Below are 12036 nucleotides of genomic sequence, written 5' to 3'. Positions count from 1 at the left end.
GAAATACATGATGTGTTATTTAGAGGTGAATATTGTCTAGTACATTAAAATCTCCTCAAAATACAAAATGAAGAATAGATCTTATTTAAACAAAATATAGCACTACATTCTGTCGGGATTTTGGCCGCAGATGATCACAAGTGTGACCTTTAAGTGAAGAATACGAGGCTTCAGCCTAAATTCACAAAATCTCATATATAATTTTGAAATGTAGATGTAGATGTAGAAAATATTACATTTACTGTTGAATGCTGCTTAAGAAGAGATAACTACATGGTTTATAGTAATTCCACTTTGAAGTTTTGCCTGAAAATACGAGCCATTTTACCTCACGCACGTTTCTAAAGCTCATTACGCACATGCGTATTGCGTAAACTCCTCGAACTACAAAAAACTACAAAGCCCAGATTAACGAAGAGGTAACGCTCCATAGTATGATTGGCCGAAGTGGATGCCACGCCCCACTACGTTGCGCCGATTGGCCTTTATCCGGAGTTCACGGCTACGCACTAAATTTGATTGGTCAATGCGAGGAAAGAGGGGCGTAATCACGACGGACAGTGGAGAGCCGTGGTGCGGGAGGAGCGAGCAGCGTGTTTCCGGTAAGAGCGACACAACAGTATCATTAGAAACGTTCTGTAAGAAAATTAAAGCAGACTTCAAAAGTCATTTCTTTTCATGTGATTCGACACCGACTTAATAACTAATTGTATTGTCAGGGAGTCATCTATCGAGCGGCGCGGAACACACGCGGCAATGGAAGCCGAGTTTCGGGAAATCGATGAGCTCGGGAACTGGAACGCCGTTTACCAGGTAAAGGACTGATTCTGCTTCATACTTGATTATGATGCTCTAAACATTCAGAAGGATTAAAACGAAGTTTGTTTTGTTCTTTTGATGTGGTTTTTGAATTTTTGACAGCTCACATCGAGCTGCTTCTTCTTAAACTAACAGAACAAATGATATAACAAGTTACATAGAGATGACCTGAATTTGTCATTTGTAAACAGTGACCAATATTGAGACGAGGGGGTTGAGTTGATCTTTTATGAGAGGAAGTCTATTATTAGTTGGTTTGACACTTTTATCTACTAATCTGGCTCACTTGGAGTTTTTAATGACAGTGATGGGTGATGGGTGAAAGGCGAAAGGCATGATAAACTGGATGCTGGTGGTCCCCATAACTGTGTGCCATGTAGTTTCCCCCATCAAAGCATTTGTCACTAATTTGTTTCACTTGCAGTGCAAAGCATTTTCATCTCATAGACTTCTGTTTTACTGTAGGAGATTAGGCAGCAGTCCAGCGATCTACCATGCAAGATCGCCAAACTTCCAGAAAACAGAAGTCGTAATCGCTACAGAGACGTCAGTCCGTGTAAGTGTGCCGCTTCCCCTGTTCGACACAGTCAGTGACACCTAACGGAAGGGGCCTGTTATCAGCGAGCTGTTAAAGTCATTTCACACTGAAGATGTCATGTCTTTTTTTTTCTCTCCTTTTTTAACTCTTCCGTCACAAAGACTTTAAAGAGCGACGCTGTTGTGGTTTCCTCTCTCTCTGAGTCTTTCTCTTTTTCCACAACAACACGAAAAGGTCCTTAGCTCGCGAAACACCACATTAAATGAATGACTGTCTATTTTATCTGCTTCAGTCGAGCGTTTTCATCAGGGAGATGTTTTTTCTCTCTTGTGGGGAACTGAGAACAGGACCTGAAAAAGAGTCGTTCCACCGCTGAACTTGCAAAGCATCATGGGTGATGTGCCTCACAGCCTAATCACTCTGTCTTTTCACAGTTGACCACAGCCGTATTTGTCTAAAGATCAGCAGTAATGACTACATCAATGCCAGTCTGATCTCAGTGGATGAAGCTCAGAGAAACTACATACTAACTCAGGTGACTTACTGACACTTACACCACAGATTTGCATCTTCTAAATCTCTTTATCTGCACCTGCAAACCATCTGATACACTTGATGACGATACAGATAGAATAAAGGAATTGAAGAGTTCATCGGCATAGTGATAGGAACTAATATTTAAGTTTTTTTTTTTTTTTTTACAATATAAAGCCTGCTCACATCAGCAAATGATTCAGTGCAATTTTCACAAGGGATCTGTATGTTCAGATCAATGCGTTAAAAAAAGCAGACCAGCTGAATGAAAATGTGAAATCACTCTCTGGCAGTAGGTGGCTCTTTAAAAAAAAAAAAAAAGAGCCGTTCTTACTGAGTGGTTAGTTGTTTTTTTTTCATTGCAAGAGATAGGAGATAAGAGCTCTCTCTGAGGGGAAAAAAAAGCTGTGACATTGATGGCATGCAAATGTTTGTGTCAGTCTGAACAGACGCATTGAAGTGTTCATTCAAATTAAAATGTTTATCGAGCTGGATTTTCGCAAAAAAAATGTTTTAATTACTTGGCCACTATTAAAAATGAACAAAACACAATGAAATGCTCTTTATTATTTGTGTCACATCAGCTCAAAAGTATATCAAACTAAATGCAAACTAAATGTACAATTTAAAGGTGAACCATTGCAAAAATGGCTGTTTTGATTATATTACTTCTAAATGTTCCAGTTAATATTTCTGGTTTGTTTCGGATGGGACTCCACGGATACATAAGAACAAAACAAAACACTAAAACCATAGTAGGTTAAGAAAGTAATGAGGAAACTCAATATTTAGAGATCCATCCCCATCCTCGTTTTGAAATGTGTGTTAACGCTTGTATTACGCATCTATTAGGCCACCAACACCCCAGTCGACGTCACACACTGATATACTATGGTGACGTTTCATTTGGATGCTTGTGGCATCTGCCAGAGAGATTTTCCCCTCTCCCAGAAGACTGGGAAATGTTGTGAAATCTTGAGCTGCGTCAGCATGGCATGTTTTTTTTATTGTACAGATGAATTAGCGCACTGATGCTCTGAGACGGCAGCAGACTCGTCTCAACCTGCCGGCCTTGTTCGGTCAGAGCACTGCCAGTTACAGCCACAAACACACGAAGCACACACACACACACACACATTCTCACCCGCACTGTCATGTACCTCACGCCTGCTCAAATGTGTGATTTACTACGTGAACATAACATAAGGTCACCAGAGTGCATGAGTTTCCACTCTGAGTAAAGTTAAAATACCAAAATTCATTTAATAGAATTTTATATTTATTTTACTAATTATTTGTATGTATTGCATAGGTTACAATACAATATTAAATGTCACTTATTTAGGAATAACTTTTCAGACGTGCTCACAAAACATATCAAGCAAGAAGTGTTTGAGTTCTAATCTTTATCTACACTAACATTTAAAAGATTGGGCTTAGCTTTTTTTGAGCGGGGACAGATTAATACTTTATTCAGCAAAGATTTATTAAATTAACCAAAAGTGACAATAGCTGTGTTTCCATCAGCCTGTTTTTTTTATTTTGAAGTATCGCTTCAGAAACGGCAAAATTTGAAAAAAATAAAAATCCCTTAATTCACAAAACGTGTTACGCTCGTTTGAGGGGGTTTTTGAATTTTGCGAAAAAGGGTCATGCGAAATTAATTCCTCCACACGCACCAAAAAAGTCTGCATCTGAAATGTTGTTATGGCCATTCTAAAATGCCTGAGAAAAGTCTGCTGTCACAGTGTTTTTGTATAATTGCCTCAAAGAACTGTCTTACAAGACTGCGTTCACAAACAGCTGGCATCCGTCTCCGAAGCAATGACCGCATGTATTGTTTCATCTTCTCTCTCTCAATCGCAAGTACTTTTTATTATTTGTAAATGTTATTATATTCAGTGGCTTCTTCTACTTTTCTTAGTTTATCAGGAAATGACGATTTTGTTCTCTTTGACTTGTTGGATGGAAACAGTGCTTTTTCGCAAATGTTTTAAGCGATATTCCAGTCTGGTTTAATTTTACAGAAGTTTTCGATTTTTAAATAAATGTTGTTCTTTTGAACGTTCTATTCAAATAATCCTGAAAAAAAAAAAAAATCAAAGTTTCCACAAAAAATAGCACCGCAATTGTCTAAAACACATTTGATAGTAAGGAATGTTTTGAGCACCAAATCAGCATATTAGAATCATTTCTCAAGGATCATGTGACACTAAAAACTGGAGTAATGATGCTGAAAATGCATCTTTGCCATCATAGGAATAAATTACATTTTAAAATATATTAAAATAGAATACAGTTATTTTAAATTGTAGTAATATTTTACAGTATTGCTGTTTTTTTCCCTGTATTTTGATTAAATTGCTGTTTTGGTGAGCATAACTCCTTTTAAAAGCATTTGATGTGTGCATTTAATATGTATTATTAATACAATATACTGGATGTGCTTGTTTTAATAATTGTGTGTGTGTTTAGGGTCCGTTACCAAACACCTGCGGTCATTTCTGGGAGATGGTGTGGGAGCAGCGCTGCCGAGGGGTCGTGATGCTGAATCGCGTTATAGAGAAAGGCTCGGTGAGAGGAATGTACACTGCACCTGTATCTGCAACATGAATACACAGATTTACTTTGAATACCTGCCTGAAACCTTTCTAGCATGCATTTGGAATGTGTTCATACGTTGCGAGTTTGTGTGGTTATAATGAAGAAATATGTGTGTGTGTGTATATGTACAGGTAAAGTGTGCTCAGTATTGGCCTCAGCGAGAGGAGAGGGAGGCTGTTTTTGAAGACACAAATTTCAGACTTACTCTGATGTCAGAGAATGTGAAATCGTACTACACAGTACGACAGCTGGAGCTGGAAAATCTGTCGGTGAGGCACTTGATCTTCCTTGCATGCTTTCAATCATTTGTCAGTCTCTTTCACAGATCATTCTGTTATTTCCAACACTGAGTTTTTATATAGTGCTTTTTTTCTTCCATTTAGCTAAAATTCTTATTTTTCATGTTTTTAAAAGTTTTGTTCAGAGCTTCTATAGCTGGACAGGTTGTTGACTTCACTCAGCAGTTTCAGGATATTACAGATGTCAGAGGTTTATTTCTAACACATGCTCGTGGTGATTAATGCTGTGTCGTGTATGTTTAAAGACACAGGAAACACGGGAGATTCTTCATTTCCACTACACCACATGGCCAGATTTTGGCGTGCCAGAGTCGCCTGCATCTTTTCTCAACTTCCTGTTGAAAGTGCGTGAGTCGGGCTGTCTGAATCCAGAGCACGGTCCTGTCGTGGTCCACTGCAGCGCTGGTATTGGCCGCTCTGGAACGTTCTGCCTTGTAGACACCTGCCTTCTACTGGTGAGAGGACTGACCGCTTGTATTTGATCCTAGATCTGCTGGACAAAAGTTCTTGTTAATATTTAATCTTTTTAAATCAAGGAGCTTGTTTAATAGCCTATTAGTTTATATGATTAAATTTCAAGAATCTTGGCATTGACATTTAGGCAGATAAAATTTCAGTATTATTGGTGTGACAGCACTCCTTGATTTCAAAAATAAAATAATAATATACTCTAATGTTCAAAGATTGGGGTCAGTTAGGCTCCGTCCACACGAAGCCGGTGCGTTCCGTATCCAATCAATTTTTTTTTCCCTCGTTCTAAAAAAAGTTCCGTAAACACGAAACCACTGAAAACGGTGTAGTATATATGCCAGACCAGTGTGGGGTGCTGTAATTCTGCCATAGATATACACTATACACGGAGAAGAAGACTTTGAGCATGCGCATAACTTTGCACGCTGTATACGAACTAAGAAGAAGAAGACGAAGATGCGAACATTATCGCTTGTTGCTCATAACAGTTGCATAGAAGCAATAGATTTTGCTGTAATAAAGGTAGTAGGCTTAGTAGCAACACGAACACAATCATGTAGTCCACCAATATTGTTGTTGCTGTTACGTGTGACGTAGCCGACACGTGATGTGATGACATCATCGTTTCACAAAATATACGTATTGGCTGTACACACGAAACGGCGAGGGTGTCGTTTTCAGATTTATCCACTTTGGGACCCGGTTTCAAAAAATAGCGGTTTCAGTCTCCTAAAACGCCGGATCCGTGTGGATGAAACGCCAATACGATAAAAAATGTATACGTATACAGCGAAACGCGTCTCCGTGTGAACAGGCCCTTAGATAGTTTTCTTAAAAACAGAAATTATTACTTTAACTTCAGAACTTTGTATTTATCAAAGAATCCTTAAAAGTATCATGATTTCCACTAAAATTTAAGCAGTACAACCGTTTCCAATGTTAATAATAAATATATCTGCAAGCAGCAATTACCGGGGTTGAAGTACTTTAAGGCTTTTAAGGTTCTATGTTTTAGGCTCTAGGCTAACCTGACACTAAAATGCATAAGTTATGGAGAATACACTCACAGACACACAAACACAGAAATGATATCTTTAAACTATTATATTAGTATTGCTCATTATGAATGCTTACACACACATTTTATTGTAGAGCAATTTGAAAAAAATGAGCGGTAACAAAATACTTATTTAGCATCTCTTGTATGACACTATGTTTAGATCTCACTGCAATCAATGTGATTTGCAAAGTTATAATAGTCATTTTATAAAGTCTAAATATGAATCCAAAAGCAAAACCTGTGAAAAGTACTATATGAGGGAGTTAAATAAGTTTATTAGTGGTTATAGTTGTAATTTTAGGGCATTTACCATCGGAATATAGTGTTTTCTATACCTTCATAAATATTATAGTGCCAATTCTTGCCCGATATACATAAAATTTTCCATGCTTATTTAGAATCATATGATGAATAAGTTTACATAATTTTGTGAAGTTTTGATTTTACTTTACGGATTTATATGGGCTTTTTGGGTACACTAGTTCAAAACCATATTTTTAAATGACCCGGTTATAGCTGTCCAAATGCAAAGGATCAGTAGGTTTTTGATAATTATTGACCTAGAGAGTCCAGAGAATTGTACTGCACTAGTTTTACTGATGTTAAGTTAAAAACCTAGGACTTGTTTTTTAGAAAAATCTATTAAATGAACAATTTGACAACAGTGGCACTAGAGGGAGTTGTTCAGAATGAGGAGCTCTATCATATGATATGAAGATATGTATATGTGAAATATGTGAAAAGAAGTGTATATGTGAAACTTTACGTAAAATATGAACATTTTTGCATTTGTCATTTACCATAGAAATACTGTGTTTCTGAAACCTTTTGTTAAAATCTTCTGAAACCGTTATAGCTCTAACTATGGTCCGATCTCCATGAAAATTTGCATGCTTTTTTAAAATCATCTGACTCATGTGCTCACCTAGTTTTGTGAAGTTTTGAGTTTTCGTTTTAGGAGTTATAGGCTTTTGGGTATATTTGGTCATACCCATTTTTCAAATGACCCTGTTATAGCTCACCAAAGTGTAAAGTTCAACTTTTTTTAATAATAATTCACTTAGAGAGTCTAGAAAATGTACTGCATTGGTAATTTTAAGGTTGATTGAAAAACCTGTGAGTAATTCACAGGTAGTTTTTTTTTTTTTTTTTTTTTTTTTTTTTTTTTTACATAATCTTAAATGTTTAACAAACTATTTGATTGACGGCATTGGTTCTTGAGGCAAAGTTGTTTAGAATGAGAAGATCTGCTATGAAGATCAAATGTATGTGTGAAACTTAGGATCTAGGGCTAATCCACAAAAGTAGCAACCTGCTGGATACCTGGATTTCTTGTGTATATCACTTGACTGGCAGGTTACATCATCTAAACAACTGCTATGTGTGTTCTCAGATGTCTCAGAGGAAAGATCCAACATCAGTACGCATCCAGGAGGTTTTGCTGGAAATGCGACGGTACCGCATGGGTTTGATTCAGACAGCTGACCAGCTGCGTTTCTCTTACCTCGCTGTCATAGAGGGTGCCAAGTACATCATGGGAGACACATCTGTACTGGTAATGAAAGTGATGTACCAACCAATTTTTGGATGCTTGGCTGAGGAATTACGTTGTGTATATACAGTCAAACCAAAAATTATTAGTTCATATATGTAAGTGAGGATAGCAAAATTAAGTAAACTGTGCAATATTATACCTAAAAAGTCTTCATACAGTGGATTACCCGTAAAATGTATAAAAATTTGGGACCAAAAATTATTCAGACCCTTTGACCTGACCCTGTTTGGCTTAAGTGTTTTTAAATGTGACCTTTTTCACCACAGACTTAACAAAATTAAGCATAGCTTGGTAATAGGTCAACAAAGTATTGATAGTTGTGTAAATGTTATCATACTAACCGTTGTCAGAATTTATTGATTGTAATCCATTACATACCTTTCTATCAAAGCTATCTGACATTATCAAGATGAATTTGAGCAGATACAGTTTACTCTGAGTTCTTGTCATATTTTATTACCATTTTCTAAACGATAGCAAATAAACTTTGATAATGTGAGAAATGTTGAAGGTGTCTGAATAAATTTTGGTTTGGCTGTACCATTAAACAGTTTTTCTTAATATTTTTGAAAAGTCTCTTACAAATGCTCACCGATGCTGCATTTATTACCAAATATACAGTAAAACCGTAATATTATGAAATATATTAACAATTTAAAACACCTGTTTTAATATATTTAAGAATGTAATTTACTCCTGTGATTTCAGAGCTGAATTTTCAGCAGCCATTACTCCAGTTTTCAGTGTCACATGATCCTTCAGAAATCATTGCAATGTGCTGAAATGGTGCTCAAGAAACATTTCTTTTTATCATCAATGTTGAATAATGTGCTGAATAATATTTTATGGAAACTATAATACATTTTTTTTTCAGGATTCTTTTATAAATTATAAGTTCAAAAGAACAACATTTATTTGAAATGGTAAAAACTTTTTTTTATTTTACAAAAGATTTGTCACATTTGACAAATTTAGTGCATCCTTGCAGAATAAAAGTATTTTTAGTATTTTTGACCCAAAACATTTGAACGGTAGTGTCCTATGCATGGGTGGTAGTCATTGCTGTATCATTTGGGCAATTTATTTTGTTGTACAATGTTTTGTTAAATTGTTTGTAATTTTTATTTTTATTTTATTTGAATCATTATAATTACCTGTTAAAATGATCATCATACATTTTGTTCATAAAATGCCCCAAAATGCCTGTCATTATCATGTATTTACATGATAACAGTCACATGAAAATTTATTCGGACACCTTCAAAGTTGAACTGTGTCAGAACAAATTCATCTTTATAATGTCAGATAACTTTGATAGAAAGTTATGTAACAAAACACTGTCAAGTCAAAGTGTCAGATCAAAGTTTTGGTCCGAAATTTTTAGTAATTTTACTGGTTGTCCACTGTATGAAGAATTGTTGGGTATAATGTGTCACAGTTTACTTTATATTGCTATACACACTTAGATGTATTAACTATAGTGTCCTGCCCCCACTAGTTAAAAATATCCAAAAATTATATCTAGTGTCTGAATAATTTTTGGTTCGACTGTTAATTACTGGAAAAAACACTACTAGCACTACATTGTAATTTCATATATAAAACATTTTAAAGGTTGAACATGATATACCTTACTGTCATATAAAATACTCCTACATCATAAATATAATTTTTTTTGTGTTTGTTTATTCCAACCACCTTTAGTAGGCTTTATATCCGTGATCAGTGAAGTATCTTTGTTCATGTGTGAATAGGAGTCATGGAAGGAGTTATCAAATGAGGAGGACCTCCCTCCTGAATTCACTCCTCCTCCCAGACCCCGTCCCCGAATAGACCCCCCTAACGGCAAAGGCGACCTGGTGAACTGTGATGCCACACACTTCTTCAGCGAGATGATAAAAAACAGCAGCGCAGAAATCTGTGCAAACAGGTCAGACTCCCAATCTCTCTCTTTCTAGTAGGGCTACCCCCTAATAGTCGACTAACTGTTAATCGACGAGAAGAAGCTTGGTCAACCAAAGTTTTATTAGTCACAGAAAAAAATCTACAGGAAGTGGTGAAGTGATGCAGTCCGTGACAGACAGATCATTAACGGCTGGTCTATGTGGTAATATAGTACATCGGGCAGGACATCCAAATGCTCACCTGTCATTTATTGACCTCAGATATAGCTTTTTATGCGAAAGAGTTATGTGAATTTGTGAAGTTTTGAGTTTACTTTAAGGATTTATTGGCTTTTGGGTACACTAGTTTAAGACCATATTTTTAAATGACCCGGTTATACCTGTCCAAATACAAAGGCTCAAACGTTTTTTGATTATCATTATTGACCTAGAGAGTCCATAGAATTGTACTGCACTAGTTTTACTGATGTTACTTACATCTTTGTTTTCTCTTAAGCTGAAAACAAAGAAAGGACTAGTTTATCAAGAAGTCTCCTTGCTGTTTTTCCCTGAAATATGTTTATAATTATTATATCTGCCGGTGCGCTGTGGCAAGTGTTCCTACTTTCTAGTAGTACCCATCCAGCAGCCACAAACAAGTATTTTTTTGTCGTTTTGTTTTGTACAGTGCGCCCCAGACATTCACAGACGGGCCAGAGCTTCGCAAACGGGCGGTCGCAGCCGGTGAGGTGGGAGCGACGGCATTGCTAACCGAACCCGATGAACCAATTATTGCAAGAGAAGCCCCTCCTAAACCTGCACGGTCTCCGCCCAAGACTCCCACGGAAGAGGCGACCCCCGTTGCTGGCAATGGAGCCTGGAGCCCCCTGCTGACCAGTGTGTGTATGTGCACGGTACTGGCTGTAGGTGCTTATGCCTGTTACCGCACCTATTTCCACTGATGCCCTCTCTTTCTCTATCCCTCAATGTGCTGGGAAAAGAAAAAGAGAGACACACACTGATACTCACACTTTCTCAGCTGGACTGTTTCTCTCTCTCTCTCTCTCTCTCTATCTCTCTCTCTCTCTCAGCTGAGCCCATCTCGCTCTTTCCAAACGAAAGAGTTTCCGAGACTTTTCTTAGCCAAACTGCTGTCGTCTCCCTCTATACACACACACTCTTACACACAATCTAATAAACGTGTGTCCGTTTAAAACCTCAGGGCCTCACAATTCAGGTGTTGCTACCCAAAACGTTAAACACAGGTTAAAGAAAATCCAAAAGACTCTGTTATTGCTGCAGTAAGTAAGGGAACTTTTCGTGTGTATGTGTGTGTATTTGTATCAATCATTTTGTTGCATTTTTAAGTCTCAGATGGAGCTGCGCAGGAGGTGAGCTCCTCTTATACATGCTGAAAACACAAATCTGCTGTACATCATGGAAAACGTGTTTGTTTTTGTGTGTCTTGGAGAAAAGGGAGTAGTCTGGGATGTCTGATACCATCAAGTGCTCACTGTCACAGCAGAAAACATCCCAAAAGCTTTTTCTTTTCATTCTTTTTTTTTCCACCCTCAGCTTTTGTTTATACCCCAAAGGGTGGCACTTCATCTGCGCTTTCTGTCAAATCCGTCGCCTTTTAACCAAAAGGCTCAGACCATTTATCTGGATGCCACATTCAGCCAGTTAGATCCCTTTTCACGGATCAGCTGGTTCTCGCAGAACTCGTATTTCACTTACTAAAATCACGTCAGATCAGGCGAGCTTCTTATTAGAACTCCTGTTCTGCATTTGATGGATTTTTACGTCCAAAATTTGTATGTATTTCACTTAATGCCAGCTCAAGGTAAAGCAAGTTACCCTGGCTGATTTATTGTTACAACACCAACGCTGCCAAGACAGACCAGCAGGTGGCAGTATTTGTATTTGTATTGAGATTTGTATTTCAATTTAGAGGATTGTGACTGATAGGACAGGGTTGGAATTTACTTTTGACCTTTTTCCTGCTGCAATACAGATAAGTTCATGCTTCTGGTCTTTGTTATATGATCTAAATGGTGCGCATTAAGCACAGGAGGTCAGACTAACCAAAAAATGTCAAATGAAAACAAAACACCAGCACTGAATGAATGCAAAGAGAGAAACGACCAGTGACAGTGAGCTGTCTTTGTGTTTTACTGTTTTATTATATTGTCGTCATAGTAATTATTATGTAGAGAGATTAACGGCAGACGGGCGTAAACATTTCCTTCGAATCAAACCACGCTGCAGAACTG

The 12036-nt window shown here is 37.3% G+C and overlaps 1 protein-coding gene across 2 annotated transcripts; it reads left to right on the top strand.

Moving 5' to 3' along the window:
• The first annotated feature begins 557 nt into the window (after positions 1–557).
• ptpn1 (protein tyrosine phosphatase non-receptor type 1) lies at positions 558–11525 on the top strand. Of its 2 annotated transcripts, none has more exons than XM_073818796.1 (10): positions 558–602; positions 720–813; positions 1285–1375; positions 1792–1892; positions 4367–4465; positions 4627–4764; positions 5040–5249; positions 7719–7880; positions 9635–9810; positions 10452–11525. In XM_073818796.1, the coding sequence occupies exons 2-10, from the start codon at positions 757–759 to the stop codon at positions 10723–10725; spliced, it is 1308 nt and encodes a 435-aa protein (XP_073674897.1). In that variant the 5' UTR covers positions 558–602; positions 720–756; the 3' UTR covers positions 10726–11525. The 2 variants fall into 2 exon arrangements, with proteins under 2 accessions (XP_073674897.1, XP_073674896.1); XM_073818795.1 differs by lacking the exon at positions 558–602 and adding an exon at positions 607–638.
• The last annotated feature ends 511 nt before the right edge of the window (positions 11526–12036 follow it).

Source organism: Garra rufa, chromosome 15 (assembly GCF_049309525.1).
Source record: "Garra rufa chromosome 15, GarRuf1.0, whole genome shotgun sequence".
Taxonomy (NCBI): domain Eukaryota; kingdom Metazoa; phylum Chordata; class Actinopteri; order Cypriniformes; family Cyprinidae; genus Garra; species Garra rufa.
The sequence above is the reverse complement of the archived record's forward strand: the minus strand, read 5'-3'. Positions and strand labels throughout refer to the sequence as shown.

Coding starts and splice junctions, on each gene's coding strand:
- ptpn1 (XM_073818796.1), top strand. CDS start 757: ATGGAAGCCGAGTTTCGGGAAATCGATGAGCTCGGGAACTGGAACGCC. Junction 4,765..5,039: donor TGGAGCTGGAAAATCTGTCG/GTGAGGCACTTG, acceptor GTATGTTTAAAG/ACACAGGAAACACGGGAGAT. Junction 9,811..10,451: donor GCAGAAATCTGTGCAAACAG/GTCAGACTCCCA, acceptor TGTTTTGTACAG/TGCGCCCCAGACATTCACAG.